The following is a 22,549-nucleotide window of genomic DNA, read 5'->3' on the forward strand; positions in this document are numbered from 1 at the left end:
TTTCTGCTCGGACAGTAGCGCAACGATATGCCACGTTACGCTCTCCGTGAGGTTTCATAGCACAGCACGGCTGTGTCGAAACATTCAAGAATTCTCGCAGCGTGGGAAAATCACGAGAAAAACAGAGACGGAGAGCGCGGAAGAGAGAAAGAGAGAGGACGCGAGAGAGAGAGAGAGAGAGAGAGAGAGAAAGAGAGAGAAGGGAACAGTGCTAGAGGAAAGGAGGAAGAGGGAGAGGAAGGGAGAAAGAGAGAAGAGAGATTCGTGGAGCAGAGGGAGCGAGAACGATTCGCAAAGAAGAAGAAGCGACGATGGTGGGGGCGCGCGAATGAAGTTCGCGCGGTCACGTGAGCCGCGAGCTCGGCGAGCGATTGGTGGAGCCGAAGGCGAGCGTCGCTTTCTCTCCTGACCCGCTGCTCGATTGTCGGCCGCCATCCGTAGGTACCGTGACGGGCATCCGCCTCAGAATAGTTCCAGATGTGGCCATGTTTAGTTTAAACCTTTGACTTTGAAGTTTTCGCTCATCGTAGAGAGAGACTACACTTTTATAGTATCTGCAAAGCATAGTAATACGCCATTGTCCGACCATCTCGCAACTCTTCGTTCTCGCCTGCGACACGTTTTTTTCCGCTGCGTCATAAATGTTCGCACGCTCTTGCCGAGAGATCCGAGAGTCCCTGCGGGGAGTCAGCCGCGCGAGCGAGGGAAAAAAAGCAAGGGAAGCAGGAGGCGCGTGAACGCGTTTTGTTCGCTGACCGTTATCGCGCGTATTCGGCCGTCTCGCGGCGTTTATCCGCCAAGGAGCGCGCGTTTCTCAGCTGCGCGTTCGTGACACGCCCGAACGGATCATTACTAATCCGTCTATCTCTGGTTTCATAAACGCGCAGGAGTAAACTCGCTCGCCCGTCGACCTCTCGGCAAGGAACGCGCGCATTCAGACTCGTCGTCGCTCCCTTTCTCTGTCTCTCTCGCGAAAAAAAACCGTTCGCCGCCGTTATCGCCGGGACGAGAGAAACGCTGCCGCGGTCGTTGTGTCCGTCTCCGTCATCATCGCTCGTCGCAGTCGTCAGCAACGTCAACGTCACCGTCGTCATCATCGCTAACGTCGCGAACGTCCGAAAATCCGCTCGAGTCGCAGAAAAAGAGATTCTCGCTCGCAATTTCGGTAAACGATCGCACCAGTGAAAGCCGCATCGTTCCTCGAGGGGGGGAGATTTGGGCAGGGGCTCTGGAGGGGGAAGAGGAAGGAGGTGAAGGAAAAAAGAGACGCCGACGTCATACGTCGTCGTTGCGGCGCGAGTCGCCGCCGCGCGTCCCTTTTCTCTCTCTCCCTCTCTTTCTCCCCCTTTTCCTCTCCTCGACCAGACCAGACGAGACGAGTACGCACGCGCGCGAGCGCGTCCCATTTTCTGCGCACTTCCGTTTCGGATACTCGCGCGAAACGAGCGAACCGCACGTCGTGCGCGGGCACACACAGAAGCGGGGCACACGCAACGACGTCTCACAGATACACACGGCCGACGGAGGACGGGGGGCAAGCAAACGCAAGCTTGCACAGGCTTGCCGGGAGTATAGGTAAAAGATAATCGTCACGAGAGAGAACACCCACGAACGAACGACGACGACGACGACGTGTTGGGTGTCGTCGCCACCGCCGCCGCCGCCGCCGTTGCCGTCGCCACCACCGCCGTCGTCGCCACCGCCGACGCCGCCGCCGCCGCCGTTGTCGCCGTCCGGATTCAGCCGTTCATGCCACGTCGGCCAGAATGACGTCGTCGTGACGGCGAGAAAAGGAGAATCGCGCGATCCGACCGAATATCATTGCTCGCGGACTTTCGAGGGGAATCGAATCGCGCGCGGGTAAGAGGGAGGAAAGAAAGAAAATCGCGCACAGGGAGAGATCATTCGCGCACATAGTGAAAATAATCGGTATCGTATCGTATCGCCGCCCCCTCGGCGCAAGGGAGACAAAGAGGGCAACCGAGCTGCAAAACCGAGAGTGCACTGTCGCTATACATTCGTTCGTTCGAACCAAGTCCACGGGAAAATTCGGGAAAAACTGAGGACCGTATGTTATCGCGTGTATATCGCGTCGAGTAGAGAGGGAGAAAGATCGAAAGAGAGAGAGAGAGAGAGAGAGACACGAGATCGGTCTTTTTCACAATCCATTCCACGGAGAGAGTTTATTGAGCTCTCCCAAATGCTAGAATTCAGGCAGCGCGGTCGTTATTACGGCAGAGCAAAGACCTGTCGAGTGTGGTCGGGCGAATCGATCGTCTGATCGTCGTCGGGCGGCCGCAGTGCAGTAATAATAGAAAACTTGTCACGGGGTTCACGAGAACGAACATACGCACGAACGAACGCACGCACGCACGAACGCACGCACGCACGCACGTTTACAGATCGAGATCGATCTGCGGAGAGCCGAATACGATGGCATTAGAAAGTGTTTCCGCGGCAGAGACTCTAATCCAAAGGTTTGCTTCCTATATATATATATATACATATATATCTATATATATATTTTTTTATTATTCAATCGCGCCCCAATGGGACAGAAAACACGAACAAGAGAAGTTTCGCGGGTGAGACTAATCGCATCGCTGTTCAACGTTATATACACACACGCACACATGTTTACACGGCTACACACACACACACACACACATATATATATATATACACAAAATCTCGCTATACAGAGCTCTCTCTGGCCTTCTCCTCCTCTTCCTCCTTCACCACCTCGTTCTCCCTTTGCCCTTCCTCGTCGCATCGCTCCCACCCCTTGGCCCCTTTCGACCGATATATTCCGACCGAACCGCGACAAAAAAGAGTACTCGCAGAATTTCGGCTTGTCCGCTTTTTTCCCCCCATATGTTTTATGCTAATTTTAAATGGGAGAGGTTATCTATTTGAATTCTCTTGTTTCAATTTCTCTCGATGCATAGATGCAAGTTCGCGTCGAACTTTGACGTTGGACTTTGGAGCGAATGAGAGAGAGAGAGAGAGAGAGAGAGAGGGAGGGAGGGAAGGAGAATTGGATAGGGGTCAAGGCTACCTCCCCCGCCGCGTGACACTTATTTAGAACGCGATTATTCCTCTGGTCGATCTTTAGTCGTTCCCGTGCGAGAAGCCGCCGGCGAATTATTTTCGGAATTGGACCGCGCGACGCGCAATTTTCGCGGGAGCGCGTGGGAGAGCCGTCGCATGTTTTTCCCTCTATTTGTAGCGACGAGCGAGCTCGAATTTCGCCAGCGACCATCGCGAACATCGCCTGTCCCCGTGCAAAGAGGAAACAAACCGAGAGTCGTACTCGCCGTTGCGTAATTTCATCGTTCGACGGGAACGAACGGGACGGGCGAGGAAGAGCTCGGCCTGCTCGGCAGATTTGCATGAGTGACTCAATAATGTCGCTGTCGGATCGATATGCAAGGTCGAGTGCGTCTGTTGCAGCGCGAAATCAATTCGAATTTCCAATTCGCCGACGCGGACAGACGGACGCGAGACGAACAAGGACAAGCGCCGCGAAATATCGATTCCTCGGATGGTCGCTTTCGCGTAGCTGGCCGACATAGGACCTTTAGCTCCTCTCCTGCTTTCCCTTCCCTCCCTCGCCCTCCTTTGCTCGAAAGGGCTGTCTAAGCTTCAACACAAACGTGTACGGGGACATAGGACGGATAGGTGACTCTTTAGCGTTCCCCTTCCCCCCCCCCGTGATGACATTAATACCGAGTATCGCGTTTTGTCTGTAGTGTGCCTTTCGCACGACAAGACCGTTTTGCCGGCGCGTCGTCGAAAGTCGCAGGATAGACACCACCTCGCCGGGCCCCCCGGATCCGATTTCGGCTGTCGCCTGACAACTGACCTTTACAACCGACGAGGAAAATTACCGCGGAGAATCGAAAACACGCCTTCTAGAGAGACCGGGAGCTTCGGTGCCAGTAGAACAAAACGCGCGTGGTAGACACGCGTCATTCGGTATATTACAACCACGTTTCTCCCACATCACTACAACAGACGTTCCTGACCCTTCAGTCTCTCTTTTCTATTGACACACGAGACACGCATAATACACACACGCATCCCCGGTGCCCAGCGACAAAGAAGGTGAAAGAAAGAGAGAGAGAGAGAGAGAGAGGGACAGGGAGGGAGAGAGAGAGAGAGAGAGAGAGAAAACCCTTCAATGAACGGAATGCATGGGAATCGACACGCGAAGAGCTCTTGGACGTAATGTCTTCTGTCGCATCATCGGCTTTAATGTCGCCTTTGAGCCGACAATGTTGCAACGACGACGATGAAAACGCCGTTGAGAACGTGACGATGGTCCCTTCGACGTATGTTAATAACTTGATGATTATGACGATTCGTCATAATAATAATGATGATGATGATGATGATGATGATGATGATGATGATGATGAAAATGATGATCTGATGATAATGATGCCCCAAAGAGATGCGGTAAGACAATTCCAATCTCTTTTATTTCGACCCGCGAGTTCGCGCGGCGGTCTTTCAACAGCGCGCGGAGACTTACGACGCGTGAATCGCAATCGGCAGATTGATCGATGACGACTCGTGCGAGGGAAATTAATTGACGACTTTAGGGAAATTGAGAACGGTGTTCTCAGACGCGAGGGGCTCCGAATGCACGCGTGAATAGCATCAGTGAGTTCAATTAGGCCGAGTACGCAGCTGCGATTGATTCCCTGGCCCCTTCGCCATCGATTGCTTTCTTTCTCTGTCGCAACGGGTGCGCAACGAAGTTAGAATGCAAATTCCTTTTTGTTTGTATCGCTGCTCTCGAGTCTTTCGCTGTAGAAACTAAGCGCGTTCGGATTTTCGAAGGAAATAACAAGGGGGAAGCAGTCTCTGTTCCTATCAGCTGCAATTTTCGCGATTTACCTCCTCGCATTCTTTTTCTGTCTTCCTCTCGCGCGCTAAATTTCTAGTGTAAATCTATCTTGTAAATCTATCTTGAAGAGTGTATGACAATGTAGCCAAGGGAAAAAAAACAGACGCGCAAAGGACGATTACTCGGACCCGTTGTGTTACGTTAACGTGTCGAGGCTTCTTCCTCACGCGGACGAAGACAGACGGTCGATGTCTTCGCCACGGTTAGTAACGCGACTGCGTCATTGTTACAGTCAGCTCGATCAAAGTTCTTCCTCGGAAGTTCTCTGCTACGTTCGATGTACACGTGTATAGTCCGTCGACCCGCTTCAATGATCGCTATCAATTCGTCCTTGGCGACAATCATGAGTCCATTCTCATGATCTTCTCCTCGGCGTCATTTTTAGCCCTGTAGAGCACGCTAAACAGACGCGCATCGCATCAAATAGCCCGACAGAGCGGCTGTTATGAATTATGTCGAGGTGATGATACAGCACGCCATCGAGAGATGCGCGTGTTCTTTCTTTCTTTCTCTCTCTCTCTTATAGATATCCGAAAGCTTCGTTGTATGCATTTTGCAATGAGATTGGAAAATTTGTTGCTACTCTCTACCGGTTGATCTTCTCTGAGCAACTGAGATATGAATTTTATCGATCGTTAATATTGATCTAAAAATAAACATCAGATCTTACTCATCATCATGTCATGTAGCAATTTCGTTATCAAGCAGTGAAATAAGAAATGTGTATATCGTGACTGATTAATAATCATTTTTGCGTTCAATGCAAGATTACAGCTGTTCTTATACATTGCAGGGACCATCATATTAAAAAATGATGATGTGACTTAGTATTACATATACATTTAATTACATTTTATGTGACAAGCAATAATATGTAGTATTCCATATATATATATATATTTACTGATGAAAGTGTAAAAAATATATGACAGCAATTTTTGTCATCATTGCGGGCATAGAATTACAGCGCTTTGCTATCTTGATCAAAAGTTCATAACAGATTATGCTGAACATAAATACATCTCCATTATCTCTTTTGTAGTGAGTTGAGAAATTATAATGTACAGTTGTGTACCACATTCAAAAATATGATTTATACATACTACATAATTATTACTAAAACAAATCCATGAAAAGGAATATTCTACATTTCTTCTCAACACTTCTGTTTTCATAACATTTTGTTTGTTTTTTTTTTTTTTTTTTTTTTTTTTCTTATAAATATGTAGCAATGATAATGATTTGGAAGATGGAGAGATTCCATCAGACGAGGATGATGAACCAGTCACCCACACTGTGAATAATGCACCGGAAATAACAAAACCAATACCAAAACCAGATCTTGTGAAGAACAAGACTTTCGAGCCCAAGTTCAACAAGAACAAGAAGCAACTTGCACAAGCAGCTAATAAACACGACCGTTTCTTAAAATATAAGAGTCCGACTGAAGATTGGGCTGGAGATGTTGAAAAAGCTATCAAGGCTGCTATGGAAGAGGATGGGGGAAGGAATCAAGAGATCAAGGCGAAGAATAAGAATAACAGGAATAAAGCCAGGAAAAGAATTCGTGATGAGAGAGAGGAGGATCGTGGTAAAGAACAACAAAAGGTACGCAACAACTGCATCTTTGTGAAATTTGTTATTGCAGTTTTGCCTGAATTCATATATCAAGCATTATTCTTACAATAAGCCTACAACAAAAGCTTGCACTTGTCGCCATTGTACGACTAATGATACACATTATGATACTTTGCAGAAGCGAAAAATCAGCGACGAAGAAAACGGCAATGAAGACGAGGATGAAATGCTCTTTGTACGAGGAGCATCACCTATTAGAAAAGATTCGCAAGAGAATAACTCCCCCAGACGCACGAACGAACACGATACTTTCGAAAACGTTACAGAATACGAAGAGAGACCTAACATAAATAGACATAGAGAAAACGAAAGCAAACGTGGTACCGGCCGTGGCGGAGGGGGAGGTACGAAGACTGCTAGTGTGTAGCTTTTTTAATTACAGTAACTTATTATCAGTAACTTATACTGTATTGTTATACAATGTTACTCACCGTAGTTCTCAACGCTTTTTTTTTGTTATGTTCTAACAGGACGTCGTGGTGGCAAAAACGAACGCGGTAAGAACAAAGCCCGTGGTCAAATGCGAAACGACCGAAACGGCCGTCGGCAGCAGAATAACGATCATGGACACGATCCGGAGACGATCTGTTTGTACTATATGCAAGGAAAATGTCACAGAGGAGACGATTGTCCGTTCTCGCATAACGCCTTGCCACCTAGGAAAATGGAATTGTGCAAGTTTTACCTGATGGATTGCTGCGCGAAGCGGGAGAAGTGTCTCTATATGCATCAGGATTTTCCATGCAAGTTCTTCCATACTGGTTTAAAGTGTAATCAGGGTGACAATTGTAAATTCTCGCATCAGCCTTTGAGCGACCAGGTAATTTATAATTTCTCAACTCCGGTATTTATCTCATAACGATATATCTCCGGTATATCTTTGTAACGTGAGATGTAAATTGTTCACGTAATTTACTCTGACTTAAGTGCGTGGAAGTAAGTGAAAATTTTTTTGTATTTCGCAGGTAAAGGCGATTCTGTTGAAACACTTGGAAAGTGCGCCAAAAGAGATTCTTGGTGATTTTCCCAGGTTAAGTAGAGAAGGTGCAATGTTAATGATAAATAATACTGCACGTTCTTTAGCTCAGGGACAAGATGCGGCAAATCAAAAAATCCCAAGTCTCTTCGAATTAAATTTATCAGCACCTACGGAAAAGAACGATGAGAAGGATGAGAAAGGTGAACTCAGGAAATACATTTCTTTTTTATCGGAGTTATTTTAACGATAATTTTGATTTTTATTTCTATTCGCACGTTATAATTTCTATGCTGGGACTAAGATAAAAATTGTTAAATCAAACAGAGGAACTAATGGGTCCACAAAAGATCGGTATGAGAGAAAGAAAACCTTCCGGAAAGAGGACTCGATGGGGATCGGACGAGGACAGAGTTCCTTACGAACAAATTATGTTGCTACAGTCGGCGAACGAGCTGTGTCTTCAACTTCCAAATGTTGCCTTAGGTTTAGCACAGCAACATAGCAATACGCAATTACAGCAGAAGCAACTAGCTGCACCGCCTACAGATTTTTACACTGAGATAAATGTGGAATCAAACAAAAATGTACATAAGACGAAAGAAGATTTTACGAAGGATATAGGGGAAGACGATATATTGGAGCAGGTATATAATTAATTCCAATTAATATTGCACTATAAATCATATATAAAATTAACATTATATGCATAAGATTATTTAATTATTTCAAAATTATTTAAGATAATTTAAAAAAAATTTGATCTTACTACTGCTATTACTTAACTTTACAGCCGAAGAAAAAGAGTCGTAACTCGATAGAGAACCTGAAGGATGTTGACTTGAGGCAAATGCTGAAAGCAAAGAAACCACTGCCTGTGTACAGTATAGCCGACGAAGTGGCGAACCTCACAAAAAATAAACTCGACGATGAGAGCGATCAAGACGAAGAATCGGATCTCGTTATTGAGATGCCGGCTGAAGATGATGATAAGGAAAAAGGCAAACACGCAAGTAATCAGCAAAGTAAGTACGGTTATTTGTATATATCCTAAATCGTATAAATATGGATATTATAATTAATTCCCGAAGGAAAATACAAAATAATGACATTCACAAATTAATCATGGCGTTTCTGTGTTCAGCAGGAGGCGAACAAGTTCATGAAGCGTCCTCGTCTGCAGACGAGCAAGAGGTACCGTCACACTTGCCGAAAAAGGCGCAGGAGTTGTTCATGAGAATACAGCAGCAACAGCGCGCGGCTCAGGACAGTTTCAAGAACATGGAAAACGATACCGGCACAAACCCAGCGGATCGGGTGGAAGATTGGTATTCGGATGAGGAGGACGATGACGATGACGACGAGAGCGGTAATCTCACCATAGTTGATAGTTCTAAGGAGGAAATCGAATCCGCCGACAAGACCCAAAACGTCGTCATCCAAGAGGAACTTCAGACAACGACGTCTGCTGCGTCCAACATACCCCAACCAGCAGCGATCGTGGATAAACTGGGAGACTTGAGCAAGATTGATATTAGCGCCGAAGTGTCCAGACTGTTGTCGACAATCAAAGCCTCTACGGGCAAGACGCAACAGGCGTCGGGTAACTCTACTCAAGACACGTCGAAGGCCAAATCAACGCAAGACTCTGTGGCTGAGACGTCGAGTCCGAGGGTATCACCGGATCCAACACCAGCACCTACCACACTTGTGTCCAGAGATCCACGGATGTCCAGGGATCCTAGGCAACGCAGGGACGAACAGAAACCGAGCAGTCCCAGCATATCCGACGCCAAGAGGGACTCGCAGAAGCACCTGCGGTTAGAGACCAGCATCTACAGCAGCGGTATCACGCCGATGGACACGCACATGGACACTGATCTCAGGACAAAGACAGATCAGGATCTCAGACGGCAGGATATGGACTTCAGGCAGCGCTTCCAGACTGGCTTCGGTGATACGGATTTGCGAGTAGTAGGCGCCGGTTTCACGGACACATCCGCCAAGTCCGACGTGGACCTCCGTCAGATATTGAGTCTGCCGTTCAAGCCGGCACCTTCGCATATGCCGTGTACAGAGATCGACGCGAGCATCGCATCGCACCCGCCCATAACGTACAAAGTGTACATCGTCGACATTCCGCGGCCGGACTACACTGGTCTTAAGCTGACGAAGAACGACGCGCAGGTGAAGTACGATCCCCGTCTCCGGAAGATTTTCCGTATCGTCAAGACGGAGCTGATAACTGATTCGCCGATGTCTCCACCGCCGGCGATTATAAAGCAGGACACACCCAAGTCACCACCGCAGATCCGTTCAGATCCACGACGGAAGACCCTCGAAGCGGCCGCGTCCAATCAGTCCGCAGCGAATGTCAACTCCATGATGTCCAAACAGCCACAGTCGATGGATATGGGACCATCCGGTATGGGTATTGGGCCTGGCGGTATGCCCGTGCCGTCTGGTATGCCTGGCGGTCCGCCGCCTAACATGTCGGGACCAGGTGGTATGATGTCGATGGGCCCGAATCATGGCCCCATGAGCATGGGAAACATGGGTCCGATGAGGCCGATGATGAATACGCCGATGCCGCCGCAGAACATGCCACCCATGGGCATGCCGTCGTCGATGGGCATGAACGGACCGCCGATGCCGATGCCGCAGGGTCAGATGAATTACGACCCGCGCTTCAATGTGCAGCGAAACAACGGAGTCGGCCTCCTTGGTCCCGGACCCAATTTCGGTCCAGACAATTCCTACGAGGGCGGCGCGCCACCGCCGGGATACGGCGGTAACTTCAACAACTTCGGTCCCGGGGGAGGCGGCGGTGCCGGTGGCGGCGGTGGCGGTGGCGGTGCCGGTCCCGGTCCTGGCGATTCCGGCATGATGGGCTTTAATCCAAACGCGCCGAACCCGCCCAACTTTATGGGCGACGGCGCGGACTGGGTCCCCGGGAACGGCAACAGGCGCGGCGCTCGTATGCGCCGGCGGAATCGCAACAGGACCAATATGGTGGCTAATAACTGAGAGAAAGCTTCCAAGGAACTCCCAGTAGGTACGACTACCGTGTAGACTGAGTACCTGACGATAATTTTCCACCGGGCGATTCAGTTTACGTAGCGCCATCAGTCCCTATGCTGAGAGCTATTGAGCTGCGGCGATTATCAATCAAGCTCTCGTCGTGTGCTAAGTCGTGTGTGTGTGTATGTATATGTATATGTATGTGTGAGAGAGTAAGTACATAAGCGAGCAGCGGTAAGAAGAAAAAAAGTTTTTAATTATAAGCGAGCAAGAGCAAGAAGGAAAAAAGTTTATAATCAAGTCGTGATGATAGGGAGAAACGTACGCACGTCCTGTGTGTGATGCTCATTCATGCACGCGCTATTTCCTCTCCATTTCGGACTTGCAGGGGTCAGCATGTTATACTCGGAACGTTACTTACGACGGCTTCGTTGGGCAGGCTAATAGCTGTGCGTAAGGCCGCATAATTCTCAACAACGCTTAGTTAGCATAATTCATAATAAAAAGTAATGTGTAAGAGATATTTATACATAGCGACGATATACGTATCCTGATTAACTCCATAAAAAGACACTCTCGGAACCATGTTCGTAGCTCGAGCTTATATCCAAGGTCATCATAAATTATTTCACACTTTGGGGACCGAATATTCACACACATACACATGTAAATCACTGTCCCTGTATAAACAACGCCTGCGGATATCGCTCCTCAGAGTGTTGAAATGTTGCAAGAGGTCGTTTTCGTTGTTAGTTGCTTGCGCAGCATCTGAAAATAAATTTGGGATGATCTTAAATGTAAGTTCGTGCTATATATATAAGACCAACATAATAACTTTAACATGCCATATAATTAGGTTGTTAGAATGTTCTAATCGTACACGTTATTGGCTTATTTATTTAAAGAGAAGCGAGAACGATATGTTGTCCACGTTGTGTCATCGTGATTACTTTACGCCACCAATGAATTCCTCACGTCGCCATGATTGCTTTAACGTCGGGAGGCGTATGTGTTGCAGTTACAAGATATTGATCATATATATTTGTTTATATTCATAATTAGTAACCTAATTATATCGTGTGTTTCTAAATATTATGGTGGTCTGTGCACACACATTTTTAGCATGTAAGTCGCGCCATCAATCAATTAATCAACCAGTCGACCGGTCGATGAGGCAAACAGGTGATAACGATTGCATTGATAAGTTTTGTTGTCTTCCACATGCGGCACGCGACACACGAACAAGCAATGTGCGTACTCTCGCGGCATGCGAGACACGCGTTATATGTCTTTGCGCTTCGCGTTCGAGCGATTCGATCGACACGTGCTGTCGGAATGGTGATTCCAGCGAGGCGAGAAGTAATATGACATTATTCGTGTACAATACGTTTATTTATGAAGGGCCGAATCACTTTTTTGAGAGATAATTTTTGTAATATCGCATGCTTGCTCAAGAGCGAAAAAAGGAAAGGGAAAATCTTGTATAGCATAGCGATATGTTCTCTTAATACTACCTTTACCGACAATGTTGAGTTTAAGAAAACAGACATCACGTACATACATATATATATATATATACATATATATACATATATATATATATATATATATAGTAAAGATAGATACCATTGTGACAGATTAACGGGACACGATAATCTGTTATCCGTTTAAGAACGCGAATACGTTGGTATATACTTGGTTTAATATATTTAACATTCTAACTACTGTTATATATATATACTCGACCCCAATGTACAGCCTTATTATTTATTTACTTTAATTTGCGCGTATGTACACACAATTCTTTACTGTTCAGACGCCGACTATGCGATCTATATGTCCATGATGAGAACGACCTGCGCAGATTGCGAGATTCGTAAGACCATGGACATGTAGACTTCAACGTGAGATGCAATTCTTTGTAAAGAAAAAAGGAACATGGAAGAAGAAAGAAGTTTTAATGTATCTATTTCGCGAAACGACTATACTTTTTCTACTTACGTTCTACAATGTGAGAGTGCGAGTCCTGTTGAACTATAATTTTCTAAAATTAATAAAAAAACTTATCAAGGATCAAGCGACTCGAGATAACACACGCAGCTATGCTCTCACATACCTCCGATGTAAAATACAATTGCTCGATTGATCTTTTTGATGTACATAAGGAATTATGTATCTCACGATAATAATACTCTGCAGCGAGTCAGATTTTTAAATACATATATATATATATATACATATACATATTTCCGTCAGAATAAACTGGAATATATATATACAGGATATATATCTAGTTAAATTTGCTTCAAATAATTTAGTCGTTATTAGAATGTTAAAACATATTGCGATTATATCGTTTCCATTAATTCACTCAACATCACTATTACTGTAATATGATAGAGTGACGTTATTATTTGTAAAAAGTGAAGTTTACTATATCATATAATAAGATTTTTGTACAGATGAGACTTGCCACTTTCGACGCAAGTTCTCGGTGCTTTATTTCATTAATGTAAATACCACTGTATTAGTTACATGCACTTTTTAAAATACAATTATATAAGAAGCTCTTGTCTATACGATAAATGGAAATTTTTATACAATATACAACCCGTACAAGATGTATTCTTTTTTCTCTGATGTGTACAAACGTTCTTTTATTTTAAGTTGGAACAAGAACAGATGGTAACTTTAGAGTATAAGTTCTAATACATTAATGTACGATAGAACTTAAAGGCTCGGCTCGTATCGCTGATAGATCCAGTCGTGCATCCATTTCATCGTCTAATTCTCCCACTATTGCACTGAAAAAAAAGTAAATAATCATATGCATTTTGTACAAATGCTTATGTTTTATAATATTGTTTTATATTTATTTCTCATATGTAATCGAATGGCGTAAAATATAAACAGAATGGTGTAAAATAAGATTATTTTCTAATACCATTTTATATAATATAAATATATTGTATATACAACATAATAATACTAATAGATATCATAATGTGGTATGACTATTAAAATTATATATTTTATAAAACTTGTCTTTGAGAATTATACTAACATGTTGTCTCCTCTAATAATATGTAAACCCAAAACAACTTGTTCCACTCCCTGCGTTGTACTATATACTCGCTCATGTGATTCGTCCAGTATTATATTAATGGTTTGATCAAAACCTTTTAGTGTTCCCTAAAAAGAAAGTCCAAATTATCATTAAATTAAATGAAGTTCTAGCACTTTTAATAAACATAGAATAAATATAGAAATTTCAATCAAATTCTTCATCAGGTTGACATATAATGTTTATGTATAAGACAAAAGGATTTTTTGATATATAAAAGGATGTTAATGTTCTTTCAGAAAATATAAACACAACATTGTATCGCATTGTGTGTTATTCCTTGGTAAATAAATATATTATAAATATGTTCGAATAAATTTCTAAAGAAATGACAGTTACTCATTCACATATTAGTTATCTTATTTACTTATGATTTTGCAAAAACAATATACTTACGATAAAATTCCTACCGTCCGATGTGATAACGGAAACCGTGTCTAATCATTATGTAGGATAATATATAACTATTTGTTGTTACCTGAGAAAAAGTTGGATAACAAGACTGAAATTAAATGAAAAGGATACGATTCACATAACTTTCTAATCCCGACGCCATTATTTATCGTCGACTACCTGTTAAAATATCGAGTATACAACCGCATAAGTACGTTAGCGAATAACAGCAAATGATTAGCGGCGTCGATTAGAGGTTAGCATAAAATAATAGTTGCCAAACAAACTTTTTTCGCACGGGCTATGTTATAACCGCCATCATCGTAAAGAACCGAGAACGCGAGCAAGCATGAATCTCCCCAGAATACGAACGAAGCTAGGGAGTTTATAGTTACCATCCGGCTTAATATTACGAAGTTGGTCGATATCATAGCGGATTTTAATAAAATTTGAAAAAGAGCGGCAAATCGCGCATCTTACGATTCCATTCTCCAATCGAGAAGAAAAAATCAATCGTTTTTGAGTTATTTTACATTTCTCTGTTGGTAGGGAAAATTTTATTATCGTTATTATATTATATTTTAGTCAATTATTTAATTAAATTTTCTTTAAGTATCTAATATTCTGTAAAACGAACAACACACATGGGAAAAATATCGCTGAAGGACATGTTGTATACAAACATGAAGCAACTCGTTAGATAACATTTAGTTTGCATTACTTGATGTTCCGCCGAATAATTATGTGTAGTACGGATTATGCAGATTGAATATATTTAACGACATAAACAAACACCATTGATAAGATAAATTAAAGATAAGATAAAGATTGCTATTGAATTTTCATAAAAATTGTTGCAATGAACAGACTAGGAAAGAATCATATTACAGCCATTAATACGTCGTTTTACGAAAATGTGTTTTTGCTGATGCAAGTGATATTGCCATCTTTTGAATTTCGGCAACACTTTAAGAAGGTACAGTGATAAAAGAGTTTAGAGAATATATTTTTATTTTATCTTATCGCAAGTTTTTTCAACAAGAGCATTCTTTTCTTTGAAAGGACATGTTTGACAAGCCCAACACAGTTGGTTTTCTACACGTGTCTCATTATTTGTCTACTATATACGACGCGAAGCTGTTCAAACGAATGGTCAAGTGGCCGCTATTATGCAAGAAGGATGAAGTCGTATATCGGAATGGAATGAAAAACTTCCTTTCTGTTTTGTCACGAGATAATCCAGACATTAATTTTCCAACAATACTGACGTCTCACTTAACGCATGCAGGAGGAACCAAATTTTTAATCATCATGTGGAAGGTATCACAACTTGCTCTCAGAGCTTACATTAAAAATCAACGTGGGTAATATGTTCAATGCAAGAATAAAGATAGCTATTTTTCTGTCTATCATCACTTATCTAAAGTGCATTCTTTAGTTCAAGAAGAATTGCTGAGTGCACCATGTACAGGTCCAGTAGATGATTTGACCGTAGCATACTTCAACAACATAATTGCCGAAAGGTGCAGAGCTGCGAGAAAAACACATAAGAAGGCAAAGAGAATTTTGGATACTACAAGTAACTTTTTGAAGTAAATTCTAGATATCATATTGGCTCACATAGTAAATTGGTATCATAATTTTTTCACAATTATATTATGTATTTTAGGGGTGAAATGGAATTACAAAATGTATACAAATCAGAAATATTTGATAGAACACAAAACATACAGAAGCTAATATCTGATATGTTAGTACATCCTTTGGTTCAAGAACATTTAATAAATGTCGAATATTCAGCCATCATAAATAGTTGGTATTACCTTTCTGAATATATGTGTGTGTATGTGTGAAATGTGTGTATTGTACATTTTACATTTTATTCTATAGTCTCTTAAATATTACATATTTTAATAATCTGTTACTTCTAACGTTTTAGTATGGAGAAGAAATATATTGAAAAATCTCCAATATATATATAGCGAGAAGGAGAAATTAAACAAATTGGAAGAATCCTGCAGATATTTGTGCGAGCTTATTCTAAAGTTAATCTCAAATCCAGAAGTACTTGATGCAAATGAATTACCCAAAATTAATGGTGACAATCGTCTATTACATACACAGGTAATATAAACATATATATATATTCAATATGCAAATTTACTTCTTAAGTCATTCACTTTTTGAACGTTTGATTCAGACTTTATACACGAATGGCACTATTACGTTTTCCACTCTGCTGTCGTTAGTCACTTTGGCTTCTGCAGGAATGCTACATTATATAAACATCATCGATTTGCCAGATTCATCACATTGTTCGCGGTATGTTAAAGAAGCTTGCAAAAAGATTGAAATTCTACGAGCGTTATTTGTCGCGCTGGACGTAAAACTCAACGGTATACATCTGGATGAACAACGTATTTCTCGAAGAGTCGGAAATATTCCTATCTGTCTCGACACGGATAATACGTTCATCGTGAACAAAGACATACTCTTGGAATCGCCTAAGATTATCTTTGATTTGAATCAACATGTAGATGACAATCACTTCCACCAAACATTATGTCCATCTCCGATAAAAGGTATCAGTCGTTAAAATCATACTTTCCATGGGGATTAACTTTTGTCACAGAAATATATTAACAATTTCTAGATAAGAATAAGCAGCTATTTAGCAAGTACAACAAACGTAAGTACTGCCCACCTAAATGGTCTACGGCATCGCCGGCCTTTAGCAGTTCTTCTTGGAACAATATGAGCGGATGGTTGTCTCCTCGTGGATACTCTTTTAAAGGTGAGCCAGTTACACCTGATGGAAAGTCAACTTTGCCCTTGTACTCTGGACCACTACATAATCCCAAACCAACACCTGAACGTCTCACAGGTTTGTTACAATTTTCAATGTCCTGATATGTCTGAAATCTTCATATTGTTTTAACATGTGTAAATTAACATGTGTTCTTTAGGAAAAACATTATACAGTCCAAGTTCAATCTATGAACGATCAATATTGAAGAAATATCGTCGTTCAATATCAGGACATCTGATAAGCTCAAAGGTCCTTAATGGAAAAGCAAGAAATCTTTTTAATTCTGTGGTATCATCTTCATCGTATATATTCTAAAATATTGAATATTGATAAGATGTACAAATTGTGAATGACTGAAACCAACATCATAGACAAAAGTATTCAATGGAAATGAAAGTTCCTAGAGGTATTATTAGTGACTGGAGTTATTATTAGTTGAATTAACAACAACAATTTAATTTAAATGAAAAGTTTAGAGCCTTATTCAGACTTATCAGATATATAGATTTGCACTTACATGTAAAATACATATATCTGAGACACGGTCCTATTTTATATTATATTTACTTCACAATCTCTCATGTTATTTTATTTAAACAGTTTATAATTCATAGATGTCTATATTTTTGCACATACAATGTACATACTACATATGTTCATGGAAGAGCACACATGTTGGAAAACAGTGAAAATGTAAAAAAAAGAGTAATTAAATAAATATTACTATCTTCTATGATTCTTCTATGATTTAGTCAGATTGAAGGTTCATAAACTGAGAATTCTTTGCTGTTATTTTTAAATCAAATTTTAAAGGTCCACAGGAGCCAAGAGCAAATCCTAACTTAACTTTGGTCACCATGCGGCCTCACGCGGCAAGAATACGAAACAGTATTTCTAGGTCTCCGCGCGAAGTCTCTGTAGACCTTTAAATACGCTTGAATAATGCAGGTCTGTGCTTTTAAAAGACGAAAATGAACTCAGATGGCGTCTTACATATTCGGAGATCATCAACACACTGCATTCACTGTCCAGTGATTGTAAGACGCGATAAGTCGCGCGGTAAGGCTCGAAATCTTTTGACATTTTGCACGGCTTCCAGAGGTCCGTCCGTAAAGCTCATTGAATCTCCGATTGTTGTCAGTTTGCGAAAAATACACTCTCTCGATCACCAGCTAGACAGCGTTCGTAACCACGAGCAGTAGCGAAGCAAAAACGAAAACTGCAGCACTCAATTGCGTTTTTGCGACGACGTGGCGAGTGTGATGCAAAACGTGTAATCGTATCGTCCGTGTTGTGCAACGTGAGAGTTCAAAAAAAGAACACGACGAAAGAGAGAGAGAGAGAGAGAGAGGAAAGGAAGAGAGAGAGAGAGAGAGAGAGAGAGAGAGAGCGAGAGAGAACAAACGAGCGAGAACAGTGAAGCAGCACCACAGCGCATGAAGCAAGTATGGCGGTAATCCTATCAGCTGATAGCGTCCGTCGCTGGAATGACGGACCGCATTTTGGTTAATCGGGTTAGATCGCCCCCTCCCCGCACTCGAAGCCGATGACCACAGCTGTGTGTATCGCCGTTCTATTACTACGTACTCACGTACATACGAGATCGCATGACGCATAGACAATGCTAATGCACTCATCGCGCGCTGGCACGTACACGGGATTTCCTCCGAAGTGTATCACGCGTCGCTGACAGACGGACGATAATTGTGCGGGAATGTCGCACTATAGGTAGGGTTTCCTTCACCGGCTCATAAAAATACATACACACACACACACACACACATACTCACATATATACATATAGACAGATATCTTCTCTTTTTCTTTATCACTCTGCTCCCAAGTTTCCCGATCTTAGCGGCTAATAAAAAGATAACAAACGGAAGAGTGTCCGCTTAATTGGAGCGGCGTGGAATCCGGGTGAAGCGATCTGTGATGAGCGACTCCGAACAGCGGCAGCTGCACGTGCCTTACCGAGAATACCATAGCCAGAACAACACCAGCCCTGCCGCTCTGGTGGAGACCGATGCATTGGTGGATCTGTCCATCGCGCCCAGCAGCCGCTTGTCGCAGAGCGACAATCACCAGCCAATTGCGGTCGCCACCGACCTCCTGCCCGACGTCGAGTTCATTCCGGGTCTGAGCAACGACCAAACCCTAGCCATAGATTCCTCCGGGATCGACCGGGAGAGCCAGCCTCTCCTCGGTCGCTTGGAGCTCGACGTTACATTCAACAGATTTTCAGGTGTGTATTTGCTTAGTCTCCTGCAGGCTTCTCAGAGTCACGGAGGTGCTTCGTGCCTCCAACTGTGTATACTTATGCCGATGACTCATCCATAACCTTCCTGGGAATCGTGTTGTGATATGTGTGTTATAAATATATCTGTGTTGTTACAGATGACCCACAATTTTCCGAGCTGGTATGGCAAGCGGAGTGCGCGATAGACAATGGAGTTTATCCAGAGAGAATATACCAGGGCTCCAGCGGGAGTTATTTTGTAAAAAATCCAGCGGGGGTAAGATGCGCTTGTGCTCGGCAAGATCAACAATAGACACTCGTTGTTTCTAATCGTCTGTATATCGTCTGTCTCTTTGTCAGAAAATAATAGGTGTATTCAAGCCGAAAGACGAAGAGCCTTACGGCAGATTAAATCCGAAATGGACGAAATGGATGCACAAGCTCTGCTGTCCCTGCTGCTTCGGCAGAAGCTGCCTGATTCCAAATCAAGGCTACCTGAGCGAGGCGGGCGCCAGCCTGGTTGATCGCAAGCTGGGCCTTGGCATCGTACCGAACACCAGAGTAGTAAAGCTCGTCAGCGAGGTGTTCAATTATCCGCGCTTGGTCCGTCAGAAGGCACGCATGAAACAGGCGATCATGGACCAGTTCCCCACGGTGGGCTCGCACTTCAACCGCATCGGTCTACCTCCGAAGGTCGGCTCTTTCCAAGTTTTCGTGGATGGCTACAAAGACGCCGACTATTGGCTGAGGAGGTGGGAGAACGAATCCTTGCCGGCGCGTCTCAGTCGGGAATTTCAGCTGCAGTTCGAGCGATTAGTCATCCTCGACTACATCATCAGGAACACGGACAGAGGTAAAGAAAGCCTTTTGAAAAGCTCATAGACACCGCAAGATGACACGCATGCATGGTACGTGTTCCGTGTGTGTGTCGCAGGTAACGACAATTGGTTGATCAAATACGACACTAGCGTCAGCAAAAACGGAAACGAGCAGGGCGAAGTGAAGATTGCTGCGATAGACAACGGCTTGGCCTTCCCCTTCAAACATCCGGACTCTTGGCGGGCGTATCCCTATCATTGGGCTTGGTTGACTCAAGCGAAGCAACCGTTCAGCGAGGTTACAAGAGAATTGGTTCTACCACAACTCTCGGATCAGAACTTTGTACAGGATCTTTGTGACGACTTGTATCAATTATTCAAAGTACGTGTCGCACTTTGTACGTCTGTTTAGCTCAGCTCATTCATATTATGACATCATAAACATGGTTCGTACATTATCTTTGTAGCAAGATAAAGGTTTCGACCGGCACCACTTTGATAGACAAATGAGCGTGATGCGAGGACAGATCTTAAATCTGCAACAAGCCTTGAAAGATGCCAAGAGTCCTGTGCAATTGGTGCAAATGCCGGCTGTTATTGTGGAGAAGTATATATTTATTTAGACTCCTTTTTGATATTTTGATTGCCGCTGTCACTGTCGTAACTTTGTTCTGTTAGCGGTTATTATAAAAAAAATAATGAGTCTTATCTATTATGAAATATTGTGAGTCTTACAAAAACTTATTTGTCGATAATGGGGATTTATAGTCGTAACGTTATTTTTTATCTATTTAAACGAGAAATATTTTTCTTTAGCATACAAAAAAAGTAACATATAAAAAAGTAAGTGAAAAGAATTCCTTAAAGCAGTTATAGAGACTGTATGTAGACTTACAGATTTATGTGCAAGGAAAATGTTCCTATCTCGAAGTCTGCCAGTAGCGGGCAAAAATATTCCGCGTGAAGTGCGTCAAAGGTGCACAAAAAGTGCTTATATATAGTAAGGACAAACTGCCATGTATGAGACGCTTGTTTCAAAACTTGCGAGGAACTTGCGTTATATGTGTATAATCCTACAATTTTTATTTGATCGTAGTTTATTTATTATCTTGATTTAATACTCTTACGATTTCTCTTTATCTTTTTGTATTCCAATCGCACAAATTTTATATGCAATATTTTTTTTAAAGCAAAAACAATTTTTCAAAATTCCATTTTATTTTTACTTGGGTTATACTTCTCTTTTAAAAGATTATATAATATCGTTACGAGATTTTCCCAACTCTCAACATTTCTACTTTCTTGACTAAGAGAAATTTGAAAGTTAGTTTATCGTTTTCGATTTTGCAAATACCTCAATCTGTCGACAAACGCTATGGAAATTGAGTGGAACTGGCAGCAGCCATACACGTTATTCTATTCACAGGGCCAAAGGAAACGGCGCTCCAAGGTTGTTCTCATTTTCTGACACATTTACCCAGCGCTTCCAGAATAAGAGTCCATTCTTCTCCTGGTGTTGAGGACGCGAGTTTACAGCTACAAGCAGAGTGATCGGAATCAGTGAATCGGTGTCAGTGTCAGTTAAACGAGAAACGATCCTGCGCGCCGCGAATAATATTGTCACTTATTTTTCTAAGTTTATCCTACATTTCTACCTCTCTTTCGTAAGTTTCATTTCCATGCCGCGGCCGCGGATCGATCGATCGATCAAACGGGCGGTTGTCCTTTTTAGGCTGTCCTGTATTTATAATAATCTCTTTCAGTTCGATTGGGATATAAGAAATATTCGTATAATTATATTGTATACAGTAAATATATATATACATATATATATATAACGTTAAAAGGGATCCTTTCAATGCGCTTAATGTACGGGAAAAACAGCGAAGAAAAGGAAAGACGCGCGCGCGCACGAAGATTAGATTGCAACATATGAGCCCACAAACAAGACACACGTGCCAGTTTTACAGGTACTCAAAATGTGTGTCTTTCTTTCTCTTTTTCTCATGTCTTCCTAATAAATACACACACTCACACACACACACATACACACACACACACACACACGCATAGAGCTCGTGCCAATCGGTAATTACGACATGCATAGGCCATTATTTGGAGAACGACTGGCGTATCGCTCCATGGCTTAGGCATTGGAAAACAAGTATGAGAGACAAGCGCTTGATCGTTTGATATATTTTCGTTCTGCTACTTTTAAGATTAGCTATCTCACTTAGTCCCGAAGAGTCGATCGTTAAGTATACTTGAATCTTACACGATACTTTTCCAAGTTGTAAACTGTGATCTTGTGGTATATACACGTGGTGTCGCGTGTGGCGTATACGTATCGACGACAGAGAATTCCACGTAGATATTAATGACGCTAATTGTTAAGTACAAATGAAACCGCTACTGAGGCGCATAGACGAGATATAGAGTTTCTAGCGCAATTTTTATGAGATCATATATTTTCGCCTGTCTTCTCTCTTGTAATAATAACACGCCGTACTCGATTGTGAGAGAAATAGAATCCTGTGATTGTATTATCATATGTTTATTTCGATTATATATATATATATATAATTTTCCGTCAACAATGTCGCGAAGTTGGTTCCG

General features: G+C 42.6%; 4 protein-coding genes across 14 annotated transcripts; 3 read left to right on the top strand and 1 right to left on the bottom strand.

The window, feature by feature from the left end:
* The first annotated feature begins 484 nt into the window (after positions 1-484).
* Positions 485-13,116, top strand: su(sable) (suppressor of sable). Of its 9 annotated transcripts, XM_025305169.1 has the most exons (9): positions 485-566; positions 2,403-2,477; positions 6,145-6,523; positions 6,672-6,912; positions 7,024-7,373; positions 7,519-7,732; positions 7,857-8,176; positions 8,323-8,554; positions 8,674-13,116. In XM_025305169.1, exons 2-9 carry the CDS (start codon positions 2,434-2,436, stop codon positions 10,554-10,556), a joined length of 3,663 nt encoding a protein of 1,220 aa, XP_025160954.1. In that variant the 5' UTR covers positions 485-566; positions 2,403-2,433; the 3' UTR covers positions 10,557-13,116. The 9 variants fall into 9 exon arrangements, with proteins under 9 accessions (XP_025160954.1, XP_011142236.1, XP_011142240.1 ...); XM_011143934.3 differs by lacking the exon at positions 485-566 and having other exon boundaries at positions 700-2,477; XM_011143938.3 differs by lacking the exon at positions 485-566 and having other exon boundaries at positions 700-2,477; positions 6,672-6,897.
* On the bottom strand, positions 13,002-14,446 carry LOC105184846 (U6 snRNA-associated Sm-like protein LSm8). Its single transcript, XM_011143929.3, has 4 exons — positions 14,200-14,446; positions 14,071-14,111; positions 13,615-13,742; positions 13,002-13,354 (listed from the first exon to the last, which is right to left on the bottom strand). Exons 1-4 carry the CDS (start codon positions 14,228-14,230, stop codon positions 13,264-13,266), a joined length of 291 nt encoding a protein of 96 aa, XP_011142231.1. The 5' UTR covers positions 14,231-14,446; the 3' UTR covers positions 13,002-13,263.
* Positions 14,447-14,679: 233 nt separating this feature from the next.
* Positions 14,680-17,418, top strand: LOC105184845 (uncharacterized). The gene is made up of 8 exons (XM_011143928.3): positions 14,680-15,043; positions 15,130-15,427; positions 15,506-15,659; positions 15,737-15,879; positions 16,007-16,191; positions 16,268-16,649; positions 16,721-16,951; positions 17,034-17,418. The coding sequence occupies exons 1-8, from the start codon at positions 14,927-14,929 to the stop codon at positions 17,189-17,191; spliced, it is 1,668 nt and encodes a 555-aa protein (XP_011142230.1). The 5' UTR covers positions 14,680-14,926; the 3' UTR covers positions 17,192-17,418.
* Positions 17,419-18,236: 818 nt separating this feature from the next.
* On the top strand, positions 18,237-22,476 carry Pi4KIIalpha (phosphatidylinositol 4-kinase II alpha). 3 transcript variants are annotated; one of them, XM_011143921.3, is made up of 7 exons: positions 18,237-18,604; positions 18,721-19,121; positions 19,274-19,392; positions 19,476-19,968; positions 20,050-20,315; positions 20,401-20,540; positions 21,360-22,476. In XM_011143921.3, exons 2-7 carry the CDS (start codon positions 18,812-18,814, stop codon positions 21,451-21,453), a joined length of 1,422 nt encoding a protein of 473 aa, XP_011142223.1. In that variant the 5' UTR covers positions 18,237-18,604; positions 18,721-18,811; the 3' UTR covers positions 21,454-22,476. The 3 variants fall into 3 exon arrangements, with proteins under 3 accessions (XP_011142223.1, XP_011142224.1, XP_025160956.1); XM_011143922.3 differs by having other exon boundaries at positions 18,735-19,121; XM_025305171.1 differs by having other exon boundaries at positions 18,763-19,121.
* Positions 22,477-22,549: the final 73 nt, after the last annotated feature.

The sequence above is a fragment of the Harpegnathos saltator genome, unplaced genomic scaffold (assembly GCF_003227715.2).
Source record: "Harpegnathos saltator strain DR-91 unplaced genomic scaffold, Hsal_v8.6 scaffold676, whole genome shotgun sequence".
NCBI classification, from domain to species: Eukaryota; Metazoa; Arthropoda; class Insecta; order Hymenoptera; family Formicidae; genus Harpegnathos; species Harpegnathos saltator.

Bases quoted from the DNA above. Each gene is read 5' to 3' on its own strand.
- LOC105184845 (XM_011143928.3), top strand. From the start codon at position 14,927: ATGAACAGACTAGGAAAGAATCATATTACAGCCATTAATACGTCGTTT. The intron at 15,044-15,129 runs GTACAGTGATAA...TTTCTTTGAAAG, and splicing joins TTCGGCAACACTTTAAGAAG to GACATGTTTGACAAGCCCAA. The intron at 16,952-17,033 runs GTTTGTTACAAT...TGTGTTCTTTAG, and splicing joins AACACCTGAACGTCTCACAG to GAAAAACATTATACAGTCCA.
- LOC105184846 (XM_011143929.3), bottom strand. From the start codon at position 14,230: ATGGCGTCGGGATTAGAAAGTTATGTGAATC. The intron at 14,112-14,199 runs GTATCCTTTTCA...CATAATGATTAG, and splicing joins ATTAGAAAGTTATGTGAATC to ACACGGTTTCCGTTATCACA. The intron at 13,743-14,070 runs GTAAGTATATTG...CTTTCTTTTTAG, and splicing joins CGGACGGTAGGAATTTTATC to GGAACACTAAAAGGTTTTGA.
- Pi4KIIalpha (XM_011143921.3), top strand. From the start codon at position 18,812: ATGAGCGACTCCGAACAGCGGCAGCTGCACGTGCCTTACCGAGAATAC. The intron at 19,393-19,475 runs GTAAGATGCGCT...TCTCTTTGTCAG, and splicing joins TTGTAAAAAATCCAGCGGGG to AAAATAATAGGTGTATTCAA. The intron at 20,541-21,359 runs GTATATATTTAT...TTCTATTCACAG, and splicing joins CCGGCTGTTATTGTGGAGAA to GGCCAAAGGAAACGGCGCTC.